At 41.0% G+C, this 22,181-nt stretch overlaps 1 protein-coding gene across 2 annotated transcripts in view; it reads left to right on the plus strand.

Annotated features, from left to right (window-relative positions):
• Positions 1–22,181, plus strand: part of CNKSR3 (CNKSR family member 3) — a 91,367-nt gene that overhangs the window by 43,064 nt on the left and 26,122 nt on the right. For both annotated transcript variants that reach the window (XM_087425116.1, XM_004440697.3), the window contains exons 2-4: positions 12,027–12,190; positions 19,233–19,435; positions 19,977–20,064. In XM_087425116.1, the coding sequence (XP_087281242.1) occupies positions 12,027–12,190; positions 19,233–19,435; positions 19,977–20,064 (455 nt within the window). The remainder of the gene's footprint in view (positions 1–12,026; positions 12,191–19,232; positions 19,436–19,976; positions 20,065–22,181) is intronic.

Consider the following 22,181-nt stretch of genomic DNA (forward strand, 5'->3'; position numbering starts at 1 on the left):
AGTGGAATGCCCCAAACTTAACCACTAGGCCATGGGGCCAGCCTCCCCCACCTTTTTTTTTTAATTTTAATTTTCACAAACACTTAAATGGCACTTACTATGGACCTGTCATTAAGCTTTACAAGTGCTTTAAGAATATTAACTCATTTACAAATTTTAACACATTTAATCACCCAGAGAACCCCACGAAGTAGATACTGTTATCCTCTCCGTTTTGTAGATGAAAAAACTGAGGCACAGAGAGGTTAAGTAACTTGCACAAGGTCACACAGCTGGGAAGTAGCAGAACTGAATCCAGCAGTCTGGCTCCAGAGGCCCTACTTCTGAACACTTCACCTCGGTGCTGCCTTTCCTGGCCTGTAAATGGGCCCCTTCTTTGCTTTCTTCATAATCCTTTGATCTTCAATTACTTGAACAACAGCTATATCTTATACCATTTCTGCAATGCTCAGCATGGTGCCTGAAACATAGTCTGTAAACAAATGAACTTAATTAAGTCACTCTTCCCTCTACTCATTTCTTCATTGACCACCTCAGATCCTGCAAGGATTTGGGTATCCAGTTGAGGTCTGGGTTCTGCCGTAGCTCTGTCTTTTTACTGGTATGATGTCCCAAAGAAGCCACGGGAGAGAGAGTAACAACCTGGCTAGCATCCTCCCTGGGGTCATTGCAAGGATCAGTGAGACAGCATACGTGCAGGTCCTCTGTAAACCGTGCAGCCCCCTATGAATGCAGGGGCTTAATTTAACATGCTGCCTGGCTGTTTGGACTGTACACTTTGAGATGACAGTGGCAGTTGGTAGAGGGTTGGATGAATGGCAGTTTTTCCATGGAAATCCTGATGGGCCCAGGTGGAACGGAGGTAACTGACGTGCTGTGTATTCACTTCTGCAAGGTGGAACTTTCCAGTGGCCAGTATTGGTTCCCAGCAATGGTTTCAGGCTCACTGCCATGACCATTGCATGGTTCACACACTGAGTTGATTCTCCCCAGTGCTATAAACTTAAATTCGCAGTGTGTGCAGGGAACTAGTTAATTCTTCCCTCCGTTCAGTGTAAACATGCCAGTGACAATATCTGTAGCCAATGTTTGGCTTTTAGACCAAATCTAATTTATAGTTTTGGCAAAATAAGCTGTGCTGTGGGGGAGTACTACTTGTTGGGTAAAGTACATTCTTTTCTCCTCTTTCACGTGTCTCTCCTCCCTTTCCACACTTTGGGCCAAGTATTGCAGAATTGGATGCAATGGTTTGGTTGCTGAATTCCAACAACCAACCTTGGAAAGTGTATATTTCTTCTACTACAGGATCGTGGCATGCTTTGTGTGCATGCCCACAACTTGGTTTTTGTTTTTAGAATCTGAAAACTTATTTTGCAATTTTCGTTTAACACTTACTATGACATATGTATATATGTACGTATACGTGTACACAGGTGCACGCACCCTCAAACATGTAAGTCAGTGTTGAATTTCTTCTCTGCTCCCCTCAGTGTTATCATTCAAGTTCATCCTACTTTTTTTTGGGGAGGGCAAGGGAAGAGGACTGGGCTGTCATTATATTCTGAATTCTGATTATCTCTTTAGACCAGTTCTTTGGTTAATTCTGAATTACTTGTCAGTTCCTTTTTAGTGATTTAGATCAGCATTGATATCAACCAAAAAAGATGATTTCAGACAATACTAACATCTGTCCTTTCCCCTGTCCCCACTCTGGGCACTTCTCCCCCTTCATGGCTGCTCGGGATGCCGGGGGCATCCTGGCAGGATGGGTCCCTTTCACAGCATCGGAAATTGTGCAGAATATGTGGGGGTTGGGGCAGGGTTGGATGAGACCTACAACTTGGAAGCCAGAGTTTCCTGGTTAAAATTGTCAGCTGGGACGCATTACTTACCAGTTCAGAAACCTCAAATGACGGCAGTCCATCTGATTGTTGTTTTCTGGGTTACTGGAATCCTTGAATTAAGGTACTCCTTCTATTTTTACTTCCTTAAATTATCCTAGCATGGACGTGTTTGCTATTTCCAAGTTTTGTTTCAGTAATAGATCATCTACTTATGTAGTGAAACCCAAAGTGGGGTTGTTTCTTGGGTACATCTTTGGATGTCTTCGGAGTGACCTAAGTCTTGGAAGACATTGGTTACTTAAGCAAGAAAGTTGAGTTTGCTTTGGGAACAGAATACCGCTCGCTCTTCTGCTCTCCCTGTTGTTGCTTCTTGTTAGAAATTGAAGCCGTGGATTTGTTGCTACGTATTTGTAGCTCTTCAGTGATGCGTGGACCAGCTTTTCCCAAATGGTTAAAAGCACAGACTTATTTTGTCTTCAGCATTACTGTTACTTCAACTTGGTGCCCTAAAAAACGGCCAGTAGCTTGTCCTTCCTCCTCAAAATCAGTCGCTCCATCCCATAAATACAGTGAAAGAGCTTTGTTGGTTCTTAATTGGGCTTCCAGGGTTCTTGTGGCTGGATCTTGTGATGTGTTTGGATTTCATGTGGCTTCTGCTTTGAAGGGCGCAGTGGCCTCAGCGATGGTTTCGTATGCTCACAGCTCTACTCAGGGCAGAAAACCTGACAGTTTTCCTCAAGACCAAGTTGATTCATTTGCTAATTATTTTTAGCTCTGAGGATGTTTGGGATTTAAGTTTCAGGGCAGTTTATTTCCTTCTTCATACTCTGTTATTGTAAGTAAAGGTAACTTATGCTGGCTCAGACATAATGTAGAAGCGTGGACTTTTAGACCTGGAGGGAACCAAGAGGTTTTCTAATCCAGTTGTCAGACATTGTGTTTAGATGTGTTTCTTCAAATTAGATTTAACCAGAAGCCTATTAGGATGACTGAGAAAATCAGAGCTGCCACTAGTAGTGTGTGTGGGTGTCATTTAGGTGGAAATTAACTAAATAAACCTTAATTAAATTGGAGTCAGGAAGGCCTGTAGAGGGAGCTCTCATACCCCATCACACACCATCAATTACATCAAACAGGAAGAGACAGACCGTGCATCCACAGGAAGTAAAACTACTTTACTACTGAAGGAAGATTGCTCTCCCCACCTGGCAACAGTCCAGCCAATGAGAAAAGCCACAGCTCAGCCAATGAGAAGCTCTTGCTGCCCTGAACGGCTACTTTCCCCCAATGGGCTTTCGTTTAGAGCAGCCCCTCCCTACTCCCTCTTTTTGTCTGTAAAAGCATCTCCTCTCCTTTCTTATCTGAATTTGTCTATGGTTTGCCATAGCATGCACTTCCCAAATTGCAATTCTTTTGGCTATTCCCAAATAAACTCATTTTGAGTTAAAATAACAGGCAAATTTGCTTTTTAAGTTGACGATTCTAATCGAAGTCCGTTCATTCACACATGAGGAGCCCAAGAACCAGGAGTAAGTGGTTTAGCCACTGTTCCACAGGGAGGACATGAAATAAAGTCAGGATAAGAAACCAAGTTCCTTTTGTTAGAAAGCAGATCAGTGGCTGCCAGGACTGTGGGGAGGGAACTGACACAGGAGAGGGGCACAAGGAAACTTTCTGGGGTGATAGAAATGTTTATATCGTGATTGTGGTGTGGTTACATGACTGTATCTTTTTGTCAAAACTCATCGAAATGTACACTGAAAACTGGCGAATTTTATTATACCTCAAAAAAACCTGACCAAAAGAAAATAATAAAGTGGATAAAAAGTTGTAAGGGGTCTCCTAAAACATGGTCAGGACTTTTTTGGGGATGGAGGGGGATAACATTTTCTCTGCTTTTTAATGCAGTGTAATTATATAAAATGACTCTTTCAAAAATATAAAAAGAAAAGAAAAAATCAGATTCACTTAATCCTGATCTAGTATATTTTTCCAGTTAGCAGATTGATCATTACTTTGTACTCATTGCTGCTGTTAGTCATACCAAGAGTTGGCAAACTTTTTCTCTAGACAGCCAGGTAGTGAATATTTTAGGCCTTGTAGGCCATTCGGTCTCTGTCACAACTACTCAGTTCTGTCATTGTAGCATGAAGGCAGCCAGAGACAATATGTGAATGAGAATGTGGCTGTGTTCCCATAAAACTTTACTTACAAAGCAGACAGTGGACCACATTTGGCCCATGAGCTGCATTTGCCAACCTGTGAGTTACACTTTTGTTCCTTTTGGAGAAACTCAGCAAAAGGGCGTTTTCTATATCCTCACGAGAAGGATGAATGTTAGAGAAAAGTGGGCCTGTGGAGAAGTTTGGAAGAGGCAGGCCCTACAGGGCTTGGAATGCCCTGCTAAGCTCATGGACTTGGATCTGTAAAGGATAGGATGGTTTTGCTCAGATGGAATTATAGAGGATGAATTAAGAGGAAGAAGGGATTGAACATGGCATCAGTTTCTAGATTCTCATAGAATCCTGAGCAGGAGATAAATTCAGCTGTGACAGAAAGATGGGATGGCGGGGACCTGGTGAAGGAATACTCAGCAGATAAAATGAAGAGAACTCAAAGACTTGGAGACTTGAAGTCCTTGGGGACAAAGAATGAGGAGAAGGAGGGGACAACTCCCACATTCTGGCCTGGGCAACTCTTTAAGCCTTGGGGTCATTGCCCAAAATAAGGAAAATGAGAGAGAGGCAGACTTGATGAGAAAGATGAGGGGTTCAAGTCTGGATGTGTTGAGTTTTAGATTAAAGAGCAGAATCTGTCAGGCATCATTGTATAGATCTGTAGTCTCCAGATTTCTGATCATGCTTTCCCATAAGTAAATAATTTGTGGACACACATTGACAGTAAGTAGACATTTATCTATAAGTAACATACCATCTGCTGGACTTGCACACCTATTATAAAACCTAACGTAAGAAATAGACATTTCCAAAAGGTAAGATAAAGATTAAAAAATATTAAAATATATATATATTTAGAGTGTAATTCTTCATTAATATTAGGGGACGTGACACCATATTTCAAGTAGTTCTCATTAGATATGATCCTCGTTGGTTAGAAACCTCAGTTCTACCATTTTTGATAGTTAGCATGTGCTTCTTAGTGTGCATTTCATATCGCTTTTCATGTTCCTCCTCGTCCTCCTGAGACCTGTTGGGGAAGACAGTGGATCCGGAGCCAAAGAAGGGAGGCTGCAGTTTCTCCTCTCAGAGTGGATACGGGATATTCTGACGGGAGAAAGAGGGTGGGAATGCGAGGAAATTAGGTCCTTCCGTGTTCAGAGGGAGGAACTATGCTTCCATGCCAGGCCTCAGCAGGTGCAAAGGCAGCGGCCCAGCTGGCTGTGTGCCTTTTGTCTCAGGCTGCCCCTGAGAGTTGGCCCTGCCCCGCTGCGACCCCCTCCTAGAGAAGCTGGTTGTAGTTTTTTTGTTTTTTGTTTTTTTTGCTGAGGAAGATTCACCCTGAGCTAACATCTGTACCAATTCTCCTATATTTTGTATGTGGGTCACCACCACAGCATGGCTGCTGACGAGTGGTGTAGGTCCATGCCCAGGAACCAAACCCGGGCCGTTGAAGTGGAGCATGCCGAACTTAACCACTAGGCCATGGGGCCAGCCCCTGGTTGTAGTTTTGACTTATTAAGAAAGGTCAGCCAGTCAGGGGCCTGTCTGACCATGCAAAAAGAATTCCTCAGTCCTTTAAAATTATATAGCCAAATTATATAAATTATATAAATAGCCAAAATATATAAATATAAACTCAGATTCCTATGCTTCAACCAGTTTTATCAGCTAGTTTTATAATTAAGGCCTACGGGCGTCAACAAAATAAGGATGGCCAAAGAAAGTCATTCCAAAGGGATATCATTGGGTGGCTTCTGCATTTTGGCATGCTCTGAAATCAGCTTTGCTCCATTAATCTCATGCCCGTATAGAAGCCAAAACTAATTGACCTTCAGTTTGAAACCTGATTTTTTTATTCTTAGCTAGGTGCTATGTTTGGGAGAAGTTATAATGTATTGGATCAGGGGTGTCAGCAAGTTGGGAAGGCTGAAGAGCTTTGATGTCAGGTCTTTACTGTTCAATGTTTTTAAAAGTGTTGGGAATTCTGAGAATATTGTAATTAGGTGTAAGCATGTTTCCTTTTCTCTGGTTCAGATCATCAAGAACTGACCTAAGTCCTTATCGCCTTCATAGTAGAGGTCTGTCCCCAATACAGTGCCTTGCACATGGTGGTTGCTCTGTAAATTTTGCTGAGTTAAATTGCATTTGTGTGATCTGTGATTGATTCTCCTAGTCGAAGAACACAGTATACCCAAATCCTGTTTGCATCATCGGTCACTGGAGGCCCTTAAAAGTTCTGAATGAGGTGTGAGTCTACATGCTTTAGCTAAACCAATTTCTGAATCAAAATATTTCTTTAAAAAAACCAAACCAAAACAAAACAAAAGCTTCTGGTTAAAACATGTTTTAATGATCAAAAGTACTTGATGTGAAATGCTGTAAGAACAACGCTGGGCTCACTGTCTTTGTAGAATTAGAGCTTTTGCTGACTTGAGCCCATGGGCTAAAAGCATAGCTATGTGAGGTCCTTCCAATAGGTCTCACCTGTCAGAACAGAGGATGATCTAGTCAATGATCTGATTTTAGTCTTGTATAGAAAGTAAGAGAATAGCTCTAGATTCCTTTCATTGGGCATTTACTCTAACTTCTTAATCTTCATGCACACAATCCTTTCCACATTTCAGAGAGATTAATTAGTAACAACTGATTCTTTGAACAGGGCAACCATCTTGTCAAAGATTAGAGTTTTATTTTGTTTATGATATTTCTCTTAATGTATAAGTGACCTCCTGTAATCTTGAAACATTGAAACTGGTAGCAAATACTTGTAACTGATAGCACAACAGGAGTTCCGTTATCTTTAGTTACTTACTTGCATGGAAAAATAAAATCAGGTGACTCGTTCATTGGTGTAACATTAATATTTATGTGAAGTTCTTTGTCTGTTTTCATGCGTTCATTTGTTTATTTCACAAATATGATTGTGCACTGGCAATGTTCTAGGTCCTGGGAAGTAAACAATGAACAAAAAGAAGCCTCTACTTTCGTGGTTCTTATAGTCTGATATAAATCTTAAAACATTTTTAGGTGAGATCAATGATTGTTGCAAGTTCCCAAATTTTGGAACACTTTCTGGGAAAAGCAATAACATGGGCTGTTGAGATTTTGTTTTATCTCCAATTTACTCTGTTTCAGAGGAAGCTACCTAAGCATTTGGGAGTTTCTGTGTCTCTAGTAACTTTTTTGTTGTTGTTGTTGAGGAAGATTGGCCCTGAGCTAACATCTGTTGCCAATCTTCCTCTTTTTGCTTGAGGAAGATTGTTCCTGAGCTAACATCTGTGCCAATCTTCCTCCATTTTGTATGTGGGACGCCGCCACAGCATGGCTTAATGAGCGGTGTGCAGGTCCGCTCCTGGAATCGGAACCTGCAAACCCCGGGCCGCCGAAGCAGAGTGTGCAAACTTAACCACTACGCCACCAGGCGGGCCTCTCTAGCAACTTTTATGCTGAACACTTAGGAAATTGAGGACCTGAATAAATCACATTTTTTAAATTTAACAAAATATATAGAGTATTATGGGCTTCATAGTGTTCTAAGCCCTTTAGAAATATCAACAGTTAATTTTCATTACAGATCTATGTACTATATAGTATTATTATCCCTGTTTTTACAAATGAGGGAACTGAATAACTTGCCCAGGGGCCTAGTTAGCAAGAAGTGGGGCTGGGTTTGGAAACCAGGCTCTTAACCACTGCCCTGCCACTTTCCAATATAAATCATAAAATAGTATTTTTTAAAATCACAAAACATTTCTTTTGTTTCTTTTTGCATTTGGGATTTGTTTGCAAGTTTTGGATTATTTTCAGCCAGATTTAGTGACCGTGGAGGAAGTCTGGGCTGTCTCTCACTGTGGCTTCCATTCTGTGGGAGCTCCCTCTCCTTTTCCTGCATGATTCTTTTCACATTGCATTACGTGTTTAATTTAATTTGTGTAAATGGCATCAGTTTAATTTATTTTTATTTAATTATGTGTTTCTCTTGGTCCTGCTAGACTTTCTGTAAGTTAGTTGAAGCAAGGAACTAGCAAATAGGTACATTTGAAAAATACGTTAAAATGTATTGTTTATTGCAAATTCTAAAACCAGTTTACTTGTAATTGGGAGTTTTCTCCTCCTTTGTGGACCTGCATAATAGTTTGATTTAGCTGTTTATGAATGTTTAATTGTATTCTAAACAATAGGATAACTGAACAATAGGCCATAACTTATTGGAATAATAAAACTGGGGGCAATACTATTTAAAGCCTAGCGTATTCAATATATGTGTCCCTTGAGGGGAAAGTCTAAACCACTATAGATTCTGTTTTTAGCTAGGTAGCAACATGATGTTTCTAGTTGATAATTCTCCTACATCTTGGGGATCTTTTGATTATTTGAGTTTAGATCATTTTTATTCCTTCAGAATCCTCAAGGAGATTCTGGCCCTTTTTAAGGAAATGTTCTATATTCTTCAGTTCTCATTCTCTAATCATTTGCAACCTTCGTCCTATCTAGAACCCTCCTCACACCTCCTGTCTCAACCTTCTTCTCTGTGTCCAAAATATTTCCTTAATGCTCCAAAGCTACTTTTTTTTTTTCCCCAAAGCCCCAGTAAATAGCTGTATGTCATAGTTGCACATCCTTCTAGTTGCTGTATGTGGGACGCCGCCTCAGCATGGCCGATGAAGCGGTGCGTCGGTGCGCGCCCGGGATCCGAACCCGGGCCGCCAGTAGCGGAGCTCGCGCACCCAACCGCTAAGCCACGGGGCCGGCCTGCTCCAAAGCTACTTTTGAAATCCTGTTTCTTCAGTGAAACTTTCCCCAATTAGTTAAAGAGAAATCTGGCCTCATCTTTATTTCTACTTTTTATTCAAGGATGAATTTTAATGAACATCCATTGTGCATGATTTCTTCACTTTAATTTTAATAGAATAGTTTATTCTGCACTTGAAAACTAATATGAGTCTCTTCGTTTTATGCTTGTATCTTGAGCAACAAATTTGTCGCAGTAAATATGACTTTCGATTCTTTTGGTCATTGGGCCTTGCTTATTTTGTTTAAGAAAGAGTTTATCACGTGTGGATGAATATGAAATAAAGTGCTATTAGCTTTGTGTTGCTTTGCTAGGGCTGTCATAACAAGGTACCACGGACTGCGTGGCTGAAATGACAGAAATTTATTTTCTTGCAATTCTGGAGGCTCGAAGTCCGGGATCATAGTGTTGGCAGGGTTGGTTTGTTCCGAGGCCTCTCTCCTTGGCGTGTAGGTGGCTCTCTTTTCCCTGTGTCTTCACATGGTCTTCCTTCTGTGTGTGTCTCTTCTTCTTATAAGGACACCAGTCATATTGGATTCAGGCCCACTCATATGACCTCATTTAACTTAATCACCTCTTTAGAGTTGCTGCCTCCAAATACAGTCACGGTCTGAGGTCCTGGGGGTTAGGACTTCAACGTATGAGTCTTGGGGAGACACATTTCAGCCATAACAAGGTTTAAATGTATAGTATAGTTATGCTGAACTTTTATGACGAATTAAAATAAGAATTATTTGTAAAGTTTAAAAGGAGGCAAGAGAAGAGAACATTCTGAAGGAGAGGAGATTGTAGGATATTGGTTGTGATCTGGCTTAGAACTGGCTGAGTGATTTAGGGTCAAATTCACAGTAACTAGTCTTTTGTCTGTACTTTCCCAATATTTTGATTCAGTGAGATCTCAGGAAGTACCTTCTAAGTACCTCAAAGACTCTGCGATTCTATTTTAATAATTGTTTTAGGGCCGGCCCTGTGGCTTGGTGGTTAAGTGCGCGCGCTGCGATGCTGGCAGCCCGGGTTCGGATCCCGGGTGCGCATTGAGGCACCACTTCTCTGTCCGTCCTGGGGCCGAGTCCCACATACAGCAACTAGAAGGGTGTGCAGCTATGACATACAACTATCTACTGGGGCTTTGGGGGCAAAAAATAAAATAAATAAAATCTTAAAAAAAAAAAAATAATTGTTTTATAATTAGACCTTGCTGCTGATTCAGGAAGTTGGTTGGAGAGGAATTTTTATAATCCCATGTTTACCAGCATGCAAAAGATCAGGGCTTCTGTCAAACAGACCTTGATTTGAATTCAAGTTCTTTTTTTCTTTATCAAGCTGAAGAAAGTGACTACAAAAATCCTTCTCTTGGCATCTTACCAGCTGGGTGACTGTGGATGGGGTATGCAGCCTCACGAGCCCTAATTTAGTCATCTATAAAATGGGAATAGAGCTGTAAGGAAGCTCTCCTTGGCTCTTGGCCCTTGTCACTGTTGTCTGCCACAGATAGATACTACCCCTCTGCAGATGGCCCTGGATATCAGGGTGCTGAGACCCAGCCCTGCCGCCCAAGTGGCGCCATGCCCTCAACACCTGCTGACTTCCGTGGCCTGCACTGCCTGCCCAACTCACGTGCTACGGAGGCCACTTGTGGCTCAAGGCCATCAAAGTGGAACAGGGCTTATATCAGTGTGCCCAGCCTCACTTGCTATGTGACAGAGCCCTTCTGCTAGACAGACGTCACCTCGGGGACAATGGGTTGGTTCCAACTGGTTACCATAAAATTAATTTTTTCTTAACTCCTCTTCCTGTATTTGATAGCTCCAAATGGTTATCAGGATGTTCTTCCTCTTTCTATATCTTATCAAGAGGCAAGTGGTGAAAGTTTGTGGAACAGAGATGTTGTTTAGCCTAGCACATCAGATTTTAAGATCCATGGACTTCAGTATTGCCAAAAGTCAGTGCTGGACTTGTGTCTACTTTTCCTAGTCCAGAGTACCCACATAGCAGAGCTTTTGTGACGGGTAAATGATGTTTGTGTGTATGTGTGTTGTGGGGGGAGGAGACAGCAGCATGCCTTCCACATACTTTGTTCTAGTAAAATTGAGTTTTCATCCTTTGTGTTGGGATTGAATTTATATAAATCTAGTCTTTGAAAACACTAAGGTGGCTTTTTTTATTAGGCATGAATAGATCAATTGATTCAGTGTAAAATTTTACTCCAGAAAAAACTGTTAAAATGAGTTGAACAGAGAATTCTCTATGTAGGAATAAAGATTCCCAAGTTCTATTAGGCTTGCCTATTTTAATCATTATATCAGAGCATTAAAATACAACACTCTTGGCGGTAGTGTTTGACCTGGAAAATTCCTGTAGGCTAACCCATTTTACTGGTACCACTGCTGCTACCTTTTCCTTTGGATTCTGTATTTATCAGGATTTTTTCAGTTCCAAGGGACAGAAACTCAACACAAACAAGCTTAAGCTAAAAAGGGAATCTATTCTAATTTAAGTGAAAAATTCTAGGGGTAGAAATATCTTTAAACAATGTTAAATCCAGGGGCATGTAGGATATTATCGGGGCATTTCCTCTAGTCAATGGATTTATTTTCAGAAAACTGATCAGAAAAATGACTGCCAATATCCCCAAGATTGTATACTATGACTTCCAATTGGAAAGGAAGAAAGAGCCTCTGTTTTCCTGTGTCCATATATCAAATATCAAGGAAGATTTTGGTTGATTCTGCTTGAGTCACATACTCATTCTTGAACGTATAATTGGCTGGTAGATAGAGTATCGTGGTCAACCACTGTGGCAAAGCATCTTGATTGGCAGGTCCACTGGGAGCACATGGGCTGGGAGAGGGATGGTGTCCCAAAGGAATTGTTGCTTAACAAACAGTCAAACTTCTGTCTGGGACAGATAACTAGCATTTCAAGTCAGCAGGGGTTAGTGTTTATGCTTTTAGTTGAAAGAGAATGGGAAGGTAACCGTCATAAAGCTTTGCTGGATTCATTTGGAAATTTTAAACTGCCCGTTTAAAATCTGTTTGAGATAAGAAGATGAGGACACACTTGAAGGATGTCCCTCAGGTGGGATACACGTTGTACAGACAATCAAATAGCGGAGCATAATTGATGATTCCTGAAGTTGATTTAAAGGTGGGCAATTTTTTGAGTAAAAGAACAAAATAACAATAATGGACTCTTTTGCTTTTTTGGTAGGGTTAGATGATTGCCTTCAGCAGTATGTCCACAAGTTTGAACGGGAGAAGATAAATGGAGAGCAGCTGCTGCAGATTTCCCATCAGGATCTTGAGGAGCTGGGTGTCACGCGAATTGGACACCAGGAACTTGTGTTGGAGGCTGTCGACCTTCTCTGTGCACTGGTTAGTTCAGAAAAAGGTGATCTGTACTGTGATGACATTCTTTAGAACCTTATTCTCTTAAATCTTCATTGTTTGCGATTTAACTTATCATTTTCTTAAATGATCCATTGGAATGAAGCATGAGGTGAAGATAATATAAGAAGGGAAGAAAGGAAATCATTTTCTAAATTAAGAGTTGGCAGACGACGGCCTGTGAGTTAAATCTGGCCCACTGTCTATTTTTGTAAATAAAGTTTTATTGAGACACAGCCATGCCCATTCGTTTATGTGTTGTCGGTGTCTGCTTTTGTGCTACAATGGTAAAGTTGAGTAGTTGTGATGAAGGGCTGTGTGGTCCGCCAAAGCCTAAAATATTTACTATCTTGCCTGTTACAGAAAAAGTCTCTGTTAGTCTTATTTTCTTATCTTCTATAAAGAATAAAAAGATGGAGATAGTCCTGAATGAGAATGTCATCTTCTAAACTGAAATGAGAAATGGGCTGTGATTTTCATGTCTGTTTTTCTTACTATAAAAGTCACTTTTGGGGCCGGCCCTGTGGCTGAGCAGTTAAGTGCGTGCGCTCTGCTACTGGCGGCCCAGGTTTGGATCCCTGGCGCGCACTGACGCACCGCTTGTCCAGCCACACTGAGGTGGTGTCCCACACACAGCAACTAGAAGGATGTGCAACTATGACATACAACTATCTACTGGGGCTTTGGGGAGAAAAAAGGGGAAAAAAAAAATGGAGGAGGATTGGCAATAGATGTTAGCTCAGGGCCAGTCTTCCTCAGCAAAAAGAGGAGGATTAGCATGGATGTTAGCTCAGGGCTGATCTTCCTCACCAAAAAAAAAAAACGATTAAAAATCACTTTTATGTTTCACAGATATTTATGATATTTAAATAAGTGATGTTTGTGCTTGAAAGAATCAAGCTATGAAGTGGTGGCGAGATGGGAAATAATGTCAACTTAGTTACATTTCATAGATGGCTGAGCTTGGCCTTGAAAGTGAGTGAGTTAAATTTTTCCACGTTCTAACTCTTGCATCACACCTGTGGCTGCGTGAGTAGCTCTTTCAGGAGTGGGCTAATAACACCTGTAAGGGCATTGTGTTTATAAACTGGTTGGCATAGGGCAGGATCCACGTCTGTCTGTCCTGGTGCCATGCTAAGGATGCAGTTTCCCTAACTGTCAGGATTTGGACAAACTTGGCAGCATTCAGGCTGGCTTAGTAATGCTATGAACCTGAGCCAGGGCTATATACAATTACATCACTGAGAATGCTGGGAAAGAATGTGCTCCCAATTATTTTGCCATTGCTGGTCTGCGTTCTGTTGATTATATAACACTTACTGCATTGTGTGTATTCTTCTTCTTAAAATGGACAGAGCCTTGTCTTCTGCTCTGAGATGTGCTGCTCTTGTTTAGGAAAGTAATGGGGAAATTATTTGTGGTTGATAAATGAGCTGCCACAAGGCAGACGCTGTGGCCAAGTGGTGTGAGCGTTGGTCTGGGAGGCAGGCTTTTTGCATTCTAATCCTGTCTCTGCTACACTCTCCTCACTCTGTGCCCTCCAGGGAAACGGTGGTTCTGTTTTCCCCATCATTTCCCTAGATGTGGCCATGTACTAACGTGTAAGTGTTTTGCACTGCCCAGAAGGTGTCTAAGAGTCCTATTTATTATTAAAACTGTATGTTTTTCGTACGGTAAAACATGTTTGAGTTTACTTTTATGATGCTTTCTGGAAGCATCGCTTTTTGGTCTTTTCTGCTATTTTGAATCATCTCTTTCACTTTGTGGTAGGACTTTGAGGACAGGTGAATTCCTGTGAAAGCCACAGTATGAGAGGTGAGGAAGAAAGATGGACTAGAGGCCCATGTGCACATGGGTAACACACATAACAGCTGCCTCTCTGTGCTTTTCCCCTTCCGTACCTCTTAGAATATTACACCAAAAGGAACAAAGCTGGACAAATGCCAGAACCTAAAGCTGTGTTTTATCTCCTACGATTTCCTTCTAATTTCCTTTGTAGACAAAGTTTTGACCTCAGACTCATTCTGGACATGTTTTGTGCAGTAGAGTGCTGGTGAACGCATTTGACAGCAGGGTCACGGGAGGATTCTCAAATGGATGTGCCTTGTCTGGGTTGGGGAGGGTTTTGAGTTGTACTAAAATACCTTTAGTCTCAATATAGTCTCCTTTTAAAATATTCTTATTGTAATGCATCCATTAATTATACTATCTATTTAATCCATCTGTACCATATAGATCTTCATGTATACAAACTGGTGATAATTTTTTGCCTTGAACAGTCCATCCGCTGGACAGTTAATGTGTATTTGCAGTTGTCTCTGGTGTTATGAAAGACGTTTTTATGTAAACTCAGTTTCGTGGATGTTGATTTTATGATGGACAGGAAACGAACAGAACTAGAAGTAAGGAAAGGGGCAGGAAAAAACAAAAGCACTGGAAAGTTTTGGAAAGAAAAGGGCAGATAGAATGGATAGGAGCCTAAAAGCGGGAACAGCTATTGAAGATTCCAAAACCAGTGAGCAGACAGACCACAAATAGTTGGTCATGGTTAGAGAGCAGGGAGAGAAACCCCTTCTGTGAACATTGACCTTGGCTGGCTAGAGTGGCGTAAGAGAGTGACTTGTATTATGAGGCAGAACCGGGACCACTTCCCAGGATTGAATTCAGAGTCTGATCCCAACTTTTTCTCCCTCTTTCTGGGGCACAGGGTAACTGGGATAGACTCTAGAGCTCCTCTTTCCCATAGGATAGCTTTCGCCATGTGTGACTATTTAAATGAAAATGAATTAAAATTCAGTTCCTCAGTTGCACTAGCTACATATCAAGTGCTCAATAGCTACGTGTGGCTGGTGGCCGCCATATTTGGATAATGCAGATAGAGAATATTTTCATCGTTGCAGAAAGTTCTACTGAATAGCATTGGTCTAGAGGGTGTCGAGAGTAGCAAAATATGATTGTAACTTGTAACCCATTTTCTTTGCCAAATCAATCAGATCCTAGTTTCCTGAAGACCAAGGCAGGGACAGGTAGATGTGTTTTTAAGGTTGAAGTAGGCTGAGAAAGTGAACAGAGTTGGAATCAATACACGTGTTAATTGATGTCACCTAAATGTCCACTTAAATGAAACACCTGTGATGTGTCCACCTGCCAGGAGTGCTGCTGCGCACTTGCGTACCCCTGAGATGATTCATCTTCATCATTTACCTGTCCATAGCAAACCATTAAAAAATGTTATCCTTTTTTATGGGTAGGAATCATGCAGGAAGAGGAATCTTTGCTAGCAATTTGTATTTAACTTGATTTTGCTTCTAAGCTTATTAATGCTTTAGGAAACTGTGAAGTGTGTTTCTTAGGCTGTAACTCAATTGACCCAAGTCAATAAGAAAGTTTTGACTGCGTGTCTCTGATACTCCTTAATCACCTATGTTCCACCATGAACAGAGCTAGTAGGAATGGGAAAAGAAGGTAGAGGAGAAGTTAAGATTTGTCCTTAGTTAAAATGTGTATAATCTTAAGGCACCAGAAGAATGAGCATTTGCCTCTTTCCTTTTCTTCTGTCTCGTGTGTCATTTCTCTAGCCAGACCAAGAAATGACTCCGATGGCTAACTTCTAATGAAATGAGATCTCAGGGGAAGGTTTTGAGTATATATATAGATTTTCGGAGACTCATTTCTTTTCTTATTTAGTTTGTATCTTCTTTTTTTTTTTTTTTTTTGGTTTGTTTTTGTTTATTGCAGTAACATTGGTTTATAACATTGTAAAAATTTCAGGTGTACATCATTGTACTTCTATTTCTGCATGGACTACATCATGTTCACCACCAAAATACTAATTACAACCCATCACCACACACATGTACCGAATTATCCCTTTCACCCTCCTCCCTCCCCCCTTCCCCTCTGGTAACCACCAATCTCTGTCCCTATGTTTGTTTATTGTTGTTATTATCTACTACTTAATGAAGGAAATCATACGGTATTTGACCTTCTCCCTAGTTTGTATCTTCTTGATACCTTATCTTATATCAATTTCTGAAGGAGACAGATTTTGAGGGAAGAAGGTTAGTGAAAATAATCAAATCTGCTCTGGGAAATTATTCATTTTCTGTCTTTCATTGTAGGGCACTTAATTCAATAATCCTTTCCTGATTATGTTTCTACAGGAGAGGTTCTTTTGAGCTAATATAATCAGTTTCTTGTTCTCTGCTTATTGTGGAATGGGGTGGATGGGGAAGGAATTTTCCTTCCTTACTTTGCTCCTTCCTTCTTTTAAAATTATACTTTATTATAGTACATTTGGCCACTCTTCAGCCTCATGATTTGTTTCGGGGGGATAAAAGAAAGAATCAGCAAATTGAATGGAAACGAAAAGAACCAGTTAAGAAGGAGCTATACTCCTCCTTTATTTTAATATTAAAAGTGCTGGGTTTGTGGGGCCGGCCTGGTGGCGTAGCGGTCTAGTGCGCGTGCTCTGCTTCAGCGCCTTGGGGTTCGCGGGTTTGGATCCCGGGCGCGCACTGACGCACCGCTTGTCAAGCCATGCTGTGGCGGTGACCCGTATAAAGTAGAGGAAGATGGGCATGGATGTTAGCTCAGGGCCGATCTTCCTCAGTGAAAAGAGGAGGATTGGCATCAGATGTTAGCTCAGGGCTAATCTTCCTCACCAAAAAAAAAAAAAGTGGTAGGTTTGTAGACGATTGAAGTTTAAAACTTCTCGCAACACTAAAATGCATTAATCCTCTTTGAGTTCAAGAAGTAAATGTTGTGTAAAGTAATAAAAGTTCCAAGTAATTTATGGTGACATTGACTGTAGAGAGCTGACTTTCCTGCTTTTAGTTCAAAACGCTTCATATAAGTTGGCAGGCTGGGTAATTGACTGAATAAGGGGACATTTCTCTTTAATCACAGTCCTTCAAAACAAGCTCTGTCATGTGGCTCTTTATCCATTCAATTTTGAGTCTGATTCTCTAACTTTAAAAAGCCATGATGAAAATCCATCTTTCCATTTTTGTTTCTCTATTGAAGGACAATATCATATTTTAGTCTCTTGAGAAGGAGCGAGAAAAAAATGAATGAAAATAAAGTTTAGATAGAACATTACTATTAATACAGAACACTCATTTTTATTATGAAATTTAGTGTTTTTTAAAGCTTGCAAGAGACAGTTTTCATTTAATAGATCTGGAAAGTTTTTTTTATATTTATACTTACTTTTTAAAAAATTTCTGTCTAAATTTTTTCAAAAATATTTTTTATTTGACTAGGAAGCAACATAAATTTAAACTTCAAATAAAATCTAGTTAAAGTTAGAATTGTTTTCATTAAGATTAAGGTGTTTTGTTGTTATTACTTACCATTTTTCATCTTGCCAAAAAAAAAAGTTCTCACAAACTCCCTGGTATATTTATGCTTTATATATCTTGATTTTGGGACATGGCTCATCCTTCCCTGGGACATTAGTGATGGGGCTGTAAGAGAGGAGGGGGCTAAGAGACAAGCGAGGTGCCCCTGCTCTCAGAACAGTGAGGTCCTGATGGCTGAAACCAGCTGAAAGACGTGTCTAACACTTCAGAGGGGATGGAGTAGGTTGGGATAGAATTTGGGGGAAGTAAGCCGCTGGTTAGTTTTGCTAGATCTAGCATCACTGGCCACTTTTCTTTTTACTTTTCTTCTTTCTAGCACTTATCCTGTTCTCTGTCTTATCACTTTGCCCTTCCTTGGCCAGGGAGTGTGGAAGGCGGGATATACAGCCTCGTGATCAAAAGCTTGTGCCCTCGATGCAGATGCCTCGATTAGAATCCCACCCCTACCGCTGATTAGCGGTGTAACTTTGGAGAATTTATTTAAAGTCTCTGTGCCTCATTTTCCTCACTTGTAAAGTAGAGATAATATCGTTCCCACCTTCACACGCTGTGTTTACCTGATATAAAACTTGTAAACACCTAGTCCGGTTCCCGGCATAGAGTAAGTGTTCCTTCATGTCTGCCATTGCATTCTTCCCAATTTTTAAATGGTACCCCATTCCCGCTTTGGGATGCAATCGACACAGTTTAATATACCCCAGAAATATCTTCGCTTTTTGTTAAAATGATGAAAGACCAACTGAGTTACATGCAATTGAAAACAAAAATTCATCCCTGCGCCCCAGTCATCTCAGATTTATGTGTAGCTTCCTGGGATTTGTTCTTTATCTGAATGGGGGTGTAGGGCAATATTGTCACATGAAATTGATTTTTTTAAAGCACCCAAGTAAGTTGAACATTGTTAAGAAAGAACACAGGTTAGAAGCTCACGAGACGGAAATTACATCAGGTGAATTGATGTTTAGTCAGTGCTGCTCTGTTTCTGTGTAAGCGAGTCCATCTGATGGAAATTCGTCCATTGGATGACTACTTTATTGTCCGCTGTGCTGGGTATATAGTCGTGAGTAATATACTAAGAGCTCTGCTGTTGCAGACCTTGCATCCCAGTGAGGGAGACAGTAGTGAAGAAGGTGGTTCAGAGAGATGACAGATAAGTGACGTGCTAGAGAGTGACCTCAGGAGGTATTTGGCAATGTCTAGAGACATTTTTGGTTGTCATAACTGATATCTAATGACAGAGGCCATCTAAACATCTGCAATGTACAGGAATCCTCCCCCACAACCCAAACAAAGAATTCTTGGGCTCTAAATGTCTGTAGGGCCCAGGTTGCGAAACTCTGCTCTACATCGTCTGAGAAGCCTTGAAGAGGAGGTGACATTTGGGCTAGGAAGCAAGTGGTAAGAAAGAGCTGTCCATGCCAAGATTTGTGGGAGGAGCATTTCAGGAAGAGGAACTAGCAAGAACCAAGTCCCTGAGGCAAGAGTAAAGCTGTGGGAGGAACAGAGAGAAGGCTGGTGTGGCCCCAGTGAGTGAGATCAGCACTGTGGGTAAATCATGTAGGATTTTGTGGCCATTGTAGGAGTTATTCAAGTTCCTCAGTGAGCTGTTGAGAGTTTGGACATTGCTGATTGTTTTGAATTTTTCCCTTTGATTTTGTTTTCCACAGAATTATGGCCTTGAAACTGATAATATGAAGAACTTGGTTCTGAAACTGCGAGCGTCTTCCCACAACCTACAGAATTACATAAGTAGCCGTCGGAAAAGTCCAGCTTATGATGGGAACACCTCCCACAAGCCCCCCAATGAGTTCCTGACTTCTGTGGTGGAGCTCATAGGCGCTGCCAAGGCCTTGTTAGCTTGGCTGGACCGGTAAGTTGTGGGTGTACTTTACTGTCCTATAAAAGGAGGGTCTGAGATGCATAGAATAGCCTAGGCTTTGTCTCAAGAAAATGAACCATTGCTCCTTTCATATCTTTGCCACTGGACCTCTCCAGCAGTTCTGGGTCAGTGGTAGATTGTACGGTTCCTTTGGAAGTTACTGAAAAGGTGAACAGCAGGAACAAATTAACTTCCTCTTAGAGAAGAGTGGAACTGTGCTCAAGTTGTGTTTTATTGAAGTTAAACATTAATGATTATTCAGTTGGTATGAAGGCTGTTAGTTGACTTCAGAAGGGATGTTAATTCTCTTCGCTCATTTTTTGATGTTTTTATCTAGCAGTTCTCTGTCTCTTTTCTATTCAAATTCCTATTTTGTGTGTTACCTGAGAGAGAACAGTTACACAACAGATAATTTAGACTAGCCTGTTGTGTAGCCATGCTTGTCAGCATAGAGTGTGGGATCTCAGTGGATTCCCCTCTCCCACCCCCCATGCTTTTTTTTTTTCCTAAAAGAGTTGTTGTTGCTTTCTAGGGCTCCATTTACAGGGATCACTGATTTCTCAGTAACGAAGAACAAAATCATTCAGCTTTGCTTGGATCTGACCACTACAGTCCAGAAGGTCAGTATATCATTGTCACTTTCTAAGCTTTTTTCCTCCCTTTTCTCTCTTCATCAAGGGATTTACATGTAGGTATAAAGTACCATTCTTTCTCTTTCTCTCCATTTTTTTTTTTTTCCATCAGAATTGGGGAGAGATAAAAGGCTTTAAGTCAGATGTATTGTTTAGATGGTTTCTGAAAAATGACCAGTGGCCTTTCCATCAAACATTACCTTCTTTTGTTTTAAAATAGTTGAGCTAAGAGTCTTATACTTCTTCCAAAATGTTACAGCACTTAATTTTTTTAATAGAAATCCTGGAGTAACTAAATTTCACTATCATCTTTGTTTTGAATACCTCACTGTATCTGCTTCTTAATTTTCTTTTCAGTTTGACCTCTGGTGGTTAGGTTTACCAGTCAGGGTGTGCTAGGTTATGATGCAGTAACAAATTACCCCCAAACCTCAGCAGTTTGTTCCTTGATTATCTACATCCAAATGGGTCAGCCTGGGGGTCTGCTTTAATTCTCCTCACTTCAGAACAGTTTTGGCAGAACAACCAGTATCTCACATTGCTTGTGCCCATGGCAGAGGTACAGAGAATCTTCGAGATTCTCACACTGACAGATGTACTGGTTTGGAAGTGACACATGTCCATTTCACTCACAGCTCATTGGCCAGACCTAAGAATCTTAGTAAGGGCCAGGAAGATTTATATCAGTCAATCTGTAACTTAACTGGCTTCTGTGACCTGAACTTTTAAAAAAATTTCTTATTAGGGGCCGGCCTGGTGGTGTAGTGGTTAAGTTCACACGCTCCACTTTGGCGACCCGGGGTTCACAGATTTGGATCCCAGATGCAGACCTACACACCACTCATCAAGCCATGCTGTGACAGGTGTCCTACATCCAAAATAGAGGAAGATTGGCACAGATGTTAGCTCAGGGCCAATCTTTCTCAAGCAAAAAGAGGAGGATTGTCAACAGATGTTAGCTCCAGGGCCAATCTTCCTCAGGAAAAAAAAAAAATTCTCATTAGACCATTGGCTCTTAAGATCATTTCCTGTCATATTACGTGGCATGTGGCAGAGACTTGTAAAATATTTTTGAATTGATTTGAGGCTATAAAATGTAACAAAGAACTTGTTATTTTTTCCCATCTCACTTGGTTCTAAAATTCTATGATTCCACTGCTGATTTGGCAAAAAGTAAAGAATATCCTTTCCTCGGTCCCAACCATGCCATATAATAGACGCAGTTCTGACAAGCTGTGTGCTTTCTGTGTGTTTCTGGAACATGAAGAGTGCAGTTGGCTTTGCACGTGACAGCTGTATGAGGTCCAGACCTGAGCAGCCATTGAACTTAAGGCACATGTGACGTCATTATATGCTTCTGAGGCTGTGTTCTCAGAAAGGAGCTTGGAGCATCTGAAGTGGTTCTGAGTTTCTGCTCTTTTTTTATGATGTGTAAAATAATTTTGACAAAAAGAGTCTGATACCAATTGTGATACCACCAAGTCCCACCCAGCATTGGTGGTGAAAGGCATTTATTTCTCTGATACATTTAACTTTCTTTTTTTCCTCTGCTTCCCGCTTGCCACAATATTCTGCCACCTATTTTGATTTTTAAAAGAATTTGCTTGTGGGGCCGGTCCGGTGGCGCAAGTGGTTAAGTGTGTGCCCTTGGCTGCGGCGGCCCGGAGTTTGCCGGTTCGGATCCTGGGCATGCACTGACGCACCGCTTGTCAAGCCATGCTGTGGCGGCGTCCCATATAAAGTAAAGGAAGATGGGCATGGATGTTAGCCCAGGGCCAGTCTTCCTCAGCAAAAAAAAAAAAAAAAAAAAAAAAGAAAAGAGGAGGATTGGCAGATGTTAGCTCAGGGCCGATCTTCCTCACAAAATAAAAAAAGAATTTACTTGTGATCAATTAAATGACAGTGTAAAAGTTAAACGTTGTAATTAGCAAATGGGAAAGTTTTGCTCATAGGTGCATCTGTGTCTTATTTAGAGGGTCCTAGACTGAGTGGTTCAGGCTGCTCCTGCTGTAGTGTAGGGAGAGGAGGAGAAAGTGATGTGATCGAAGGCAGAGGTGGTAGTGTTTGTTTTCACAGGATGATGCTGCTTTGCCTGAGCAGTTGAT

The sequence above is a fragment of the Ceratotherium simum genome, chromosome 38 (genome assembly GCF_057802395.1).
Source record: "Ceratotherium simum simum isolate JZ-2026a chromosome 38, ASM5780239v1, whole genome shotgun sequence".
Lineage (NCBI taxonomy): Eukaryota > Metazoa > Chordata > Mammalia > Perissodactyla > Rhinocerotidae > Ceratotherium > Ceratotherium simum.